Source organism: Python bivittatus, unplaced genomic scaffold (assembly GCF_059951505.1).
Source record: "Python bivittatus isolate LINGU-HERP-01145 unplaced genomic scaffold, Pbiv_v1 ctg000610_np1212, whole genome shotgun sequence".
NCBI classification, from domain to species: domain Eukaryota; kingdom Metazoa; phylum Chordata; class Lepidosauria; order Squamata; family Pythonidae; genus Python; species Python bivittatus.
Window position 1 is genome coordinate 59,233,532 of NW_028277088.1, and position 12,672 is coordinate 59,246,203.

General features: G+C 40.2%; 1 protein-coding gene across 1 annotated transcript; it reads left to right on the plus strand.

Annotated features, from left to right (window-relative positions):
* The first annotated feature begins 6,210 nt into the window (after positions 1 to 6,210).
* Positions 6,211 to 11,943, plus strand: LOC148214639 (protein NYNRIN-like). Its single transcript, XM_088150148.1, has one exon. It carries the CDS (start codon positions 6,736 to 6,738, stop codon positions 9,262 to 9,264), a length of 2,529 nt encoding a protein of 842 aa, XP_088006274.1. The 5' UTR covers positions 6,211 to 6,735; the 3' UTR covers positions 9,265 to 11,943.
* The last annotated feature ends 729 nt before the right edge of the window (positions 11,944 to 12,672 follow it).

The window sequence follows — 12,672 nt, forward strand, 5'->3', positions numbered from 1 at the left end:
AAAGTACTGGAAAAAAAATCGCATATGTATCACTAAATGTAGAGAACATGCAGGACTATCTATTTGGTGGCCTAGGTTCAATTAAAGCCTTAATACATTTATTGCAGGCTATGATTTTTGCCAGAGTAAGAAATCTGCTTAGCACCACTGATTGTAACATCAATGCCAGATAGAATCTGAAATAGAATTGGAGCTCATATTTGTGAACTTGGAGGTAATAAATACTAAATTTAATTAATTAATTAATTAATTGACTATTTTTCCAGATATTTAAAGATTGCAAAGAGAGAAAGAGAGAGAGTGAGTGTGTGTGTGTGTATCTAATTTCTTGAAAAACATAGTTAACATGATGAATTCATAATAGATAATATTGCAAAATTCACAGGAAAAGAATTTGCACTATTTGCAGAAAAGAAAATCTTTGTTCATATTAAAACCAGCCTCTACTATCCAAAAGCCAATGGGAAAGCAAGAAAAGCAGTACAAAATGAATTCTAGATCAATAAGGTCCATTTTTGTCTGTATTAAATTATAGAGTAGCTCCTATTCATACTACCATACTATAGTTTAGCACAACTAATCATGGGTGAACAGCTACAAACCACAGTTACAACTTTGGAAACAAGCTTATATCTTCACTGGCCTGATTTTAATCAAGTCTGTGCATCAGATGCAACTGCAAAAGCAGCTTACATTCTACTTCCATAATCATGATGAGTACCTTCTTTGTCAGAACTGCATCCAGGATCTGAAGTGCAAATTCAATTAGAATAACAAAAGGATAGTCAGAATCAGCAGTAACAGCATCAGTTATCTCAATCCTATATTGTCAAGACCAACAGAAGCACAATTAGAAGGAACAGAAATCATTTGTAGCTAAATCCAGAGGAGCAGTATTCTTTACATTGACAGTAAGTTTCAGAAACTGGGTCAGGTAAAAGAAGCTTGCCAGCAGACCGAAACTCTGGGATTGACATCCTATCAGTCAATCCCATGGAACCTGAGACTTCTAGATCAGAAGACTGCATGATGAGGCTGGATTTGAGTAGGTTTATTATTAGGGAAAATAATCTCTGGGTGCTCATCTCAGAGTTTGGAAATTAAATTCTGGAAATTAAAAATTTTAAATGTAATTGTACTGTATTATGTTTTATACTATATGTTCTATGCTGTTGAATAATTACTCTATTGGTTTTACTTAAATTTTTTTTTTAAAGTATCTTGCATTGTGCACAAAGAACACTAGTGATTAGGTGGGCTAGAAGTAAATCCTGAAATAAACAACCCAACTTGAAAGGTTCTGTCAAAATGTTTTGTTGGCTGTATTGAGATGGAGCAAAACTCAAAATAGCCTTAGTGTTCAGTGACCTCCGGAAACTAAATGATTCTAGTGTTCTGGTCATAGGGCACAATGGGACTTTACAACAAAGCCTTTGCTCCTTTAGTTTTCCCCTGGAGGGCCACAAAAGTTGTTGGGCTTGCCAGCAAAAACAGCAGGTACCTCAAAGGTAGATGGGGTGATAGTTCATACTGATTGCTACCAGTCAGCCACTTTGTAGGAAAAATGGCCAAAGAAATTATTTTAAAACATTTTTGAAAGAATTAGAATCTGTTATTTCTTTTCCTATTTCAATGACATTTTCCCCAATTCTTTAAATAATGCCTTGTCTTGGTGCTTAAGGTTTTAACTAGACAAATCACTAATTTATTTAACCTTCTTTTCAATAAGCATCTGCCCTGGTCTGAAAATAAACTTGTAAGATTTTCTTTACATTTTCAAAAATTCTTTACAAATTATTCTCTTGGCCAATTTTGTCCACCTAATTAGCAAGATCAAGCATCAAATTTCTCATGCTCTTTTTTAAAGACTTCCTGCTAGATACAAGCTCAGCAAAAACAGATAGAGCTAGCTGCTGTCTGCCAAGAAAGGAAGGCTGCTAATGCTTTTTAACTTCAAGAACAACATTAATATTACAAGAAGACAAAAGAACAAATAAAATACAGACATACGCAAAACTAAAAAAAACAGCAGAAGTCTACCTTGTACTAGTAACTTTTGCTTAAGCCATTTTTTGGAGAAGGTGATGGGACTCCAGGTACAAAAGTCCTTCATTAAGTGGATTATCTGAATCTTTTTCAATCAGTATAGAGATTCAGGTATGAAAAAGAAACAGCAGAGTCACTCTGTTCTGGAAGTCTTGTGCTGGGCCTTTTGTGCCAAACAGATGGCCAGACATGGTTGGGTTTTTTTTTTTTTTTTGGTGGTGCTTCTGATTAAGTGCAGCAACTTTTGGGTTCCACTGAGAAGAGAGAAGGAAGAAGGACACACATGGTCCTGAATCACCTGGGCTGCCTTTCTTGCAAGAAGTTGCTATGACCCTATAGCAGCTTGGGGGATATACACAATGGGGGACTCTTTCTTACCCTCACCTCCTCCTCGTACCTGGCTTAAAGTAGAAGCTTAAATAATTGCATAGTAATAGCTAATTTCTCAGATTCATAGAATCATAGGGCTGGAAGGGACCATAGAAGTCTTCTAATCCAATCTCCTGCCCAGGGCAGGAATCCTTAGGCCACCCCAGACAAATGGCTGTCCGTTTTTTGAAAACCTCCAATGATGGAGCACCCATGACTCCAGGATCAGGCAGCTCCACTGCTTAATAGCTCTCATAGGGAATTGGTTAGGAAATTCTTTCTTATTTCAGGTTGGTATTTCTCTGTAAAAGTTCTACTCCTTGGTTCTTGTCCTACCCTTGGATACTATAGAAAATAAGTCAAGCCAAACTTTATTATGGCTCACTGATCCAGCCTTCATTTAAAAAAGCATATAATACAAATTATACTACAAATTATGATGTAGTCCAGAAATAAAATGTCAAATCGCACTAGGTCACACAGCAATGATAAGAATGAATTGAATATGGAAAAGCAAGGACATCAGCTGATTAATCTGCACTATCATGCTTGCCATAGCTACCTGCAGTTGCGAATGTTGGACTATGAAAAAACCAGACAGGAGGAAAATTGACTTGTTCGAGCTGTGGTGTTGGAGAAGGCTCCTGTGCATTCCTTGGACAGCAAGGGTGACAAACAAGCAAATTCTGGAGCATATAAAACAAGACACATCTCTGGAAGGCAAAATCATAAAATTCCGCCTTACTTATTTTGGCCATGTCATGCAATCAAACTCACTGGAAAAGGCAGTTATGCTCAGAATGGTCAGCAGTAAAAGGAAACAAGGCCACCAAAAAGCATGGTGGCTAGACACCATCAAAGCCGACACCAACCAGAGTATAAAACAACTGAAAGAAGCTGTACAAGATCAGAAAACGTGGAGAGCTGGTCCATAGAATCGCCAAGAATCAGACACAATTGAACGGATAGCATCACCATCACCATCACCATCATCATGTAGCGTACATGATAAAAAGGCCTGTAGTGGTGCAAGAGTTATCTTGAGATCTTTATTTACAAAAGAAGCTGCACCCAGAATTCTTCTGTCTGACCTGAAAATGGGCTACAAAGAGTGTGGATGTCTCAGTAAAAATTACAGTACAGTAGGATTTGAACCTGAGATTCTATGCTTCCATCTTTGAAGGGACAAAGTCTTTCAGCTTGGGGATTTTGCAGCATTTACCCTCCAACATTGCTGATATTAAGATATTAAACTGCAGTAGTGTAAAGAAGCTTGTTATTTTTAAGTTGGATCAGATATAAAACTAATTTAAAATGGAATTTGCTATGCCCCAATGGAGCTCTAAGTGACTAAGTTATTCTGTTGCTAATTTTATGTCAAGAATTCTTTATTTTAGAGTTACCATTACCTGATCTTGTTCCAGGTGCATTAGCATCTTACTTGACAACCCCAATTTATGTAATTTATGATTTATTTGGAGTTTCCAAGATGAGTAATAATTATCTGTCAAGATGTACCAGACTTTGAGCCAATATCTGAGTGCACTTAGCCATACCCTCGTTTAGATTGTTATAAACCCTGCCTCCAAGTACACAGCAGCATGAGGCACACATTTTGCTACCCACAATAACTTCCTTAGAGAGCCAGGTTGAGCTCTCTCCAGTTTCTTATAGTCAACACCGGGATTTAACTGGTCTCCATAGAAGAGCTATGCCAGCATCTTGGCTTCCAAAACCTTGAAAGCAACTGGTATATACTGGGCTCCTCTAGAGAAAAAGAAAAAGGGAACTGCTGCTGAGCTCCTGTAAGCATTCAGAGCAACCAGAGAGACAGAGGTATGGTGCTTCCCTAAATAATTGTAGCACAACTCCCAGGTGCTTTAAACAAAGGGACTTGTTCAATTATGTGTCCTTTGAGGGTCCAGTGGAACTTTTTCAAGCAAGCCTTCTGCAAAATGCATGACCTTTGTTTCCTCATAGTTAATCTGTGATGAGTTCCCTACAGATGCAGTGATCCCATGGCTCTTCTAAGACCTGCTGGTGTCTGCAATAGTATGACAACATTGTCTGTGGAGTCCTTGGAGTTCTCTGAGCTTGGTTGTTTTCTTACAAACGTTTCATTACCCAGCTAGGTAATGTGAGGGGAAAATTATTAGTAGTTTTATAATGTTTTAATGTAAGCTAGAGTGCATTTAATAAGGCCTAGATAACTGATGTATGACCTGTGGGGGCATTTACGGGAAATAAGAGGAACTTACAGAATGAAGGAAATTACAAATCTGTTGACAGGAACAGAAGGGCTAAAGGCCAACTGACACGACACGTGTCGACATCTGTTCTGGGAATGATCTGATCGTCATAATGTGGTTTGTGGTTTAACGGAATAAAAAGGATAGCAACCAGGTAAATGGTACCGCTTGAACGAGCTGTCAGTTTGATGGCTTGGGCAAGCAGGTCGGCATTGCAATGTGTAAGTACCTTGTATGTTGTGATTGCATTTATTTTTATGCTGCATTTTATTTTCAATAAAGTTTAAGTAGAACTTAGAACTTTGAAGTGACTTGTTTTATGGTGTGTCTGCCTCCCGTGTTTAACATGGTTGTTTCCCTGACAGTTTTGGTGCATTGGTCGGGAAAGGACAAGCTGAGCATTTGCTCTCAGCTGCTCCTTCCTGGAACTACCCACACCGTTGCTTCAAAGGTCTAAGGTAAGAAGGTACGTTTTTGGAACGTTCCATTGGGGTTTTTGGTTTCTTTAGAATTTCTGATATGTATCTTATTATGTAAGAAGTATTCCAGCTATGGAATAGTTGCTATGCTCAAGGGCGAAACAGTTCAGGAATTCCTGTAACTGGGAACTTGTCGAAGCTGGCGTTGAAAGAGCTCCGTTAAAGTGTTGTTGTAATCAAGGTCGCGCCTTGAAGTTTATTTCTCTATCCTTTTGTCTATTCTTTTGTTTCAGAGATCTATATCTTTATTTTGATGACTATTTTTCATACTTTGGTTTCCATTTTCTACCTGATGGGGTGGTTTGGGTTTTGCTATGAGATTTCTCATTTTTGGGCGATTATTATGTTGCTCATTTATTTTTGTCCATGTAGTTTGTATTGAATTTATTGTGGGTATTTAAGGTCATTATTGTTTTATGTTTTTGTTTAGTTGTTTGTCTAGCTGCTCTTTTGTATTTCACATAGGGGCGTGGACTTACAGCATTTTAGTTTGTTTTGCCCTAATTGGGTTTTTTTTTGCCCTTTTTGGGTTCCACTGCCTTTCCCATACATAAGGGTCGGCTGCCTTGCCTTTCTCTTAAGTCCTTGTTCTCCAGTAAACCTTTTGGGCCGAGATCTTTTGTGCAAGCTTGGTTGCACCATTTATTGTCAGCCTGATGGGTTATATTTAGATATCCCTTCTGCTAATGGGTTTGCTGTTTTGGCATGTTTGCATACTTCTGCTTCTTCGGCGTGTTCCAATTTTTTCTTGGAGTCAGATCAAATAACTTCCTCTTTCACTTCGTCTATTCTCACTCAAGTTCCTGATCCTCTCTGGGCTACTCATTCTAATGATGTGGTTCATATTAATTCTGCTGAACCTGCTCGTGTCCAGCTTGACCCCACTAAGCCCCTTCCTCGAATTCCCCAATATCCTTTATCTAAGGAAGCCCAAGATGGAATTCGACCTGTTATTAAAGCCCTTCTTGATCAAGGCATTTTAGTCTCTACTATGAGCCCTTGCAACACTCCTATTTTTCCAATTTGCAAAAAGGCCACTGGGTGGCGTTTTATACAGGATATGCGCCGTCTGAATGATATTGTTATACCTTCCTATCCAGTTGTTCCCAATCCTGCCACAATTCTTTCTTCTATTCCATCTGATGCTTGTTTTTTCACAGTTGTTGATTTGTCTTCTGCTTTTTTCTATTCCTATACACCCAGACTCACAGTTCCTCTTTGCTTTTCAATTTGAAGGTCTTCAGTTGACCTGGCGTTGTCTTCCCCAGGGATACTGTGAATCTCCTTCAATTTTTTCGCAAGTCCTTCGCCAGGATCTTGCTACTGTTTCTTTTCCTGCAGGCTCAACCCTAGTGCAGTATATTGATGATTTGCTGCTTGTTTCTTCCCCTTTAGAAGCCTCACGAACAGATTCTTTGGCACTGCTGGTTGGTTTAGCTGAACGAGATCATAAGGCTTCAAAGTCTAAATTGCAGCTTTGTCTCCCTGAAGTTGTTTATTTGGGGGTATAAATCAAGCAGGGTGCTCGCTCTATTTTGCCTTCTCGCATTGAAACTATTTTGCATCATCCAAAGCCTACTACCCAGAAGGCCATGCGCTCCTTCTTGGGTATGACTGGGTTCTGTTGCCAATGGATTCCTGCTTATGCTAAGCTTACCCATCCCTTATACGATTTAACTTTGCATGATGTTCCTGAACCCCTTTCCTGGTCTCCTGAAGTTGAAACTTCATTCACTGCTCTTAAACAAGCTATGGCTTCTGCACCTACTTTGGGGCTACCTGATTATGATAAACCTTTCTTTCTTTATTGCCATGAACGGGAGGGCTTTGCCCTTGGGGTTCTTGCTCAATCTCATGGCCCTTTGAAAAAACCTGTTGCTTATTTTTCCCTTATGTTAGATCCAGTTGCAAAAGGGTTACCCCCCTGTTTGCATGCTGTTGCTGCAGCTGCTCTGTTAGTAGAATGTTCTGCTGATTCAGTCTTGGGACATCATTTGATAGTCTCTGTTCCTCATTCTGTATCCACTCTTTTATCATGCACTCGTAATAAATTTCTTTCTACTGCTCATTTAACTAAATATGAAGCTATACTTCTCTCCTCTTCCCATATTACTTTGCGTCGTTGTCCTCCCTTGAATCCAGCTTCCTTGCTTCCTGTGCCTACTGATGGAGATCCTCATGACTGTGAGGTTCTTTGTTCGCTTCTTTCTAAGCCACGTCAAGACCTTCTTGATGTTCCGCTCCAGAATTCTGATTTCATTCTTTTTGTTGATGGCTCCTGCTTCCATGATTCCTCTGGGAAGCTGGTAGCAGGCTTTGCTGTCTGTTCTTCCTTTGAGCCTTTAACCTGTGGTCCCCTTATTGGAGTCCATTCAGCCCAAATTGCAGAACTCGTGGCACTTACTGAGGCCTATCGTTTTGCGGCTGGGAAGTCTGCCACCATTTACACTGACAGTTGTTATGCTTTTGGTGTTGTTCATGATTTTGGTCAATTATGGAAACTTCGTGGATATCTAACAGCCCAAGGGACTCCAATCAGGAATGAACAATATGTTTCTGATCTACTTTCGGCTCTTTCTTTGCCTTCTAAACTTGTTATTGTTAAATGCCTTGCTCACCAGTCCCCTACTTCTGAAATTGCTATGGGAAATGCTTTGGCGGATGCCACGGCTAAACAGGCAGCCCTTATGGCCCCGGGCTCAAGTCCTACTGTCCTTGCTTTTCATGCTTCCAGTACTGATGCAGCCTTGGCCCTAGCTGAATTTGACGATTTGGTTGCTATGCAACAATCAGCTTCTCAATCAGAGCATCGTCATTGGGCCAGGTTAGGCTGTGCTCCTACTTCTGTTGGCCTTTGGAGCCATCCTAGTGGTCGCCCTGTGTGCCCATGTTCCTTGCTGCCGTTTCTTGTTCGTGTCCAACATGGGGTCTCCCATGATGGTCCGGAGGGTATTGGTGCAGCTATTACTAAGGAATGGGTTGCACCCGGAGTGCATGCTATGGCACGGCAAATCTGTTCATCGTGCACTATCTGTCAGCAGCATAATGTTGGCCAATCTACTCCAGTTGTTGCTGGATCTCATCCTCCCCCTTGGGGCCCATTTGTACATGTGCAAATGGATTTTATTCAAATGCCAAAATGCTGTTCTTATAAATATGTACTTGTCCTGGTTTGCATGTACAGTGGGTGGATAGAGGCTTTTCCCTGTACAAAAGCTAATGCCATTACAGTAGCCAAAAGGTTGCTAAAGGATTTCTGTTCCAGGTTTGGTATCCCCCTTTATTTGGGGAGCGACAGAGGCACGCATTTCGTAAACCAGGTGATAGCGGGATTGTGTAAAGCCCTTAAGATTACACAGAAGCTACACTGTGCTCATCATCCAGAATCATCGGGTAAGGTGGAACGTTTTAACTCCACCTTAAAAAATAAACTTGCTAAGATTTGTGAAGAGACTGGTCTGAAGTGGCCAGACTGTTTGCCCCTTGCTCTTATGTCAATTCGAGCAACTCCATCTAAATCTACTGGACTGTCGCCTCATGAAATCTTGATGGGACGACCAATGAGAGTACCAGCATCTCCCCTTTCGCTACTCCACCTGCAAGACATCCATATGCTGGACTCCCTTATGTTAGAATACTGTCGAGCTCTTATTTTTTCCCTCAGGAGTTGTCACTCACGAGTTGCAGCTGCCTTGCCTAAGGAACCTTTGCATCCGTGTCACTCCTTGGACGTGGGTGATTGGGTTTTGATTAAAGTATTTCAACGGAAGAACTGTTTGGCTCCTCATTGGAAGGGACCGTTCCAGATTTTGCTGACCACAAATACAGCAGTGAAGTGTCAGAGTCTGGACTCTTGGGTGCATGCTTTGCACTGTAAGAAGATACGGCCCCCAGATGAGGAAGTCCCAGAAGAAAAATTTGTAACGTCCACAGAAGCAGTTGACAGAATGGAGCAGAAGAAACCTCTTCCTCTTTCTGCAAGCATTGAAGAAGTGGTCACTGATACGCTTAAGGAGGGTGCACGTGCTAGTAACCTCTGCACTCCTCTGGATCATCATAAGCGACTTATCAGTTACAATCTTCATTCACGTCATAAGCAGCCTACAGCTCAATTGCCTTGAGGTGAAAATCCTGTAATCCCAAATGGAAGCTCGACTGCGGTTAAAAGAGACTTATTATATTAGAAAATGCTTAATGCCTGCAGTATGGTTGATTGTTGTTTTATTGTTTATTGGAACTTGTCTCAATTTGTATCATGTATTACACCTTGTTACAGAGTCAAGGGATCCAGAGCTTGAGAGAATTACACCTACAGTCCCACTACCAACACAGTCAGAGGAGGAGACAGAGTTTCCATGTAATACAGGGACCTGAGTGCGTAGGACTGTTCCAAGATTCCCTAGAGGTCTTGCTGTTAATAAGAATCCTAGGAGTCTGGAACATGATAATATGTATTTGCATTTAGTAGATATGTATAGAGCTACTCATTCAATCACAAATTTAAGCAATTGTTGGATATGTAATTATAATTTAGGATCTAATCAGCATGTTATCCCTCTGTTTGCTAAGACAGTTCCTACTCATTGGTTTCTCAATACCTTATGGAGCACTAGTGGCTTAATATCTTTGACTCCATATGGGAAAGATAGCGGATTGATGTCAGTAGATAATTATAGGAGCATTCCCAAATGCAAAACAAATCCCAAATTGTGTTCTTTTCAATACCATCTGCTTCCAGAACCAGTTTTTGGGGATGTATGTATAAGTACTAGTGGTCCTAATTCCTCCCCTATACCAGTTTTGGTCCCCGAGTATTTTAAAAATGTTGGAACTAGCCAATGTAATATGACCATTTTATACAAATATACCTGGAGTTACTATTTCCCTGATCATTGTAGACCCTGTACTTATTCTGGGGATTATTGTGGTCCACTTACAATTGCTAGGGGTAAATGTTCCTATTCGCTTCCACCTCGAACGTGTTATGATTATTCATGAATCTTGGAGGGTCCTTCAGGACCAGCGTGGATACGAAAGGCTTCCATGTGTTGCCAGATAGCTCCTGAAGGTATTTGCTCTCTCTCACTATGTTCTTTGTTAGTTAAAATGATGAATATGATATTCCACCTATCTATAGACCAGCTATGGAGCTAATAAATGCTTCAGTAGCAGATAGATTGATTTTTGATCCAAATCAATGGGTCAATGGAATAGTTGCTCCCCAAGGCCTATCATTTATTTGTGGAATGCGAGCTTATAAGGCTTTACCTCCTGTATGGGATGGTTCCTGTCATCTAGGAGTGTTGGGCCCTGGCTTAATGCCTCTGAAGGAACTGATGGATTTAGTCCTTGAAGCCCAAATTTGTTCAATATCTTCTAACACGTCACATTTGACCATTCTTAATAGGGTTCAACGATCCCTCCCAAAGCCCACTTTAGATAATGGATGGTATAGATTCTTTGGTCTTTTCTTTCCCAGAGCTGGCGTATATATGCTCTGGGAGCAGAGTAAGAAGTTTTCTACCTTGTTAGAACAAGTTACTAATATTTTAACCTCTCAGTTTTCACTTATTGCTACTGAGATGGCTGCCATCCGCCAGACTACATTACAAAATAGAATTGCCTTGGATTATGTTTTGGCAAAACAAGGTGGGGTATGTAAGCTTATACGACATTCTTGTTGTGTTTTTATTCCAGATGGAAATAAGACATTATTTGATAATATTGGGCCATTGAAGAAGGCCGTGGCAAATTATAAAAAAGACACATTGACTCCCTTTGGCACATTTACAACAGAAGATAGCTGGGATTTTCTTTCCTTCTTTTTTACTGGCCTAGGAGGAAAAATCATTATATTTCTTCTTACAGTTTTTTGTATTCTTTTTTTAGTCTATTTGGTATTTATGATAATTTGGAAATGCATTTCAGCATACTCAGGGCCTTCTTCAGTTCCTTTGATGGTACAGACTATTAGTCAAAATATTAATTCTTCCAGAATCTCGCATCCCTTGCCTAACCCTGAGGCAACAGACCTTATATCTGAAATATCGCAGGTGCCTTCATAGACAGTCTCTTCCTTAGGTGTCCCTGAAAATGATGCTACTATTCCGGATGATAGCATCAAGACTTTGTATGCCACCATGAGACAAGGTGTATTCCCTAAACCTGTAGCTATGGAGGCAATAGAAGATCATCCTTATGTCTCCCAATATCCTTAAATTTTGCGATGCTTGATAATAATCATTCTAGTTAGCTAGCTTTTGCTAAAATAACTTAGATTCCCTTCTTGATCTTAAATCATAAAGAGTAAGATTATGTACTACGTATTTTCACCCATCGATCATAAATCACAGGAGATGCTACAGCTCCTCTCGAATGTATGGAATTGTCCGTAGGACAAGAAGTGGGGATTATGAGGGGGAAATTATTAGTAGTTTTATAATGTTTTAATGTAAGCTAGAGTGCATTTAATAAGGCCTAGATAACTGATGTATGACCTGTGGAGGCATTTACGGGAAATAAGAGGAACTTACAAAGTGAAGGAAATTACAAATTTGTTGACAGGAACAGAAGGGCTAAAGGCCAACTGACACGACACGTGTCGACATCTGTTCTGGGAATGATCTGATCGTCATAATGTGGTTTGTGGTTTAACGGAATAAAAAGGATAGCAACCAGGTAAATGGCACTGCTTGAACAAGCTGTCAGTTTGACGGCTCGGGCAAGCAGGTTGGCATTGCAATGTGTAAGTACCTTGTATGTTGTGATTGCATTTATTTTTATGCTGCATTTTATTTTCAATAAAGTTTAAGTAGAACTTAGAACTTTGAAGTGACTTGTTTTATGGTGTGTCTGCCTCCTGTGTTTAACGTGGTTTTTTCCCTGACAGTAACATCTTCAGTGCTAGAATGGAATGGGGTTTGATCTCTGTTTATATACTGTGACATGCCTTGCCAGTGTTGGTGGGGGTGTGGATTTTGTTTTGTTTTATTTTTTCCCCTCTGGTAGTTCCTTGATTAGGGTATTGTTTACTGCTTGATTGTATGCCTGGTGATAATCTTGGTGTTATTCTCTGCTTATCTGGGTGATGATTGCTGGTGAGGAGATGTTCTGGTCTTTTGTCTTCCTTTCTATTGTCTCTTTTGAATAGTGTGTAGAAGTTGTTTATCTGTATGTGCCTGTTGATGGCTGCCTTGTCTGAATACCAAGCTTGCAGGAATTCCCTTGCATTTTTGGGTTTAGCTTGGTCTAAGATGCTGACAATTTCCCAGTTGAAACTATGGTTCAGTCTGTCCATGTGTTGTGAGATTAAGGAGTTTTCATCATGTCTTCTGACTGCTACTTGTGTTTATGGATGCGTTCTGCAAGCCTTCTGCCTGTCTGTCCTACATAGTGGTTGTTACAGTCCTCACACTGTATGTTGAAGATGACTCCTGTTTTTTCTTCTTGGGCTACTGGGTCTTTTGGTTTGCTTCAGATGTTTTGGAGGGCTTTAGTTGGTTTGTGTGCTATGGTGATGCTGCCTGGTT

What these genes read in the sequence shown, in the direction of transcription:
- LOC148214639 (XM_088150148.1), top strand. Translation starts at nt 6,736, where the DNA reads ATGCGCTCCTTCTTGGGTATGACTGGGTTCTGTTGCCAATGGATTCCT.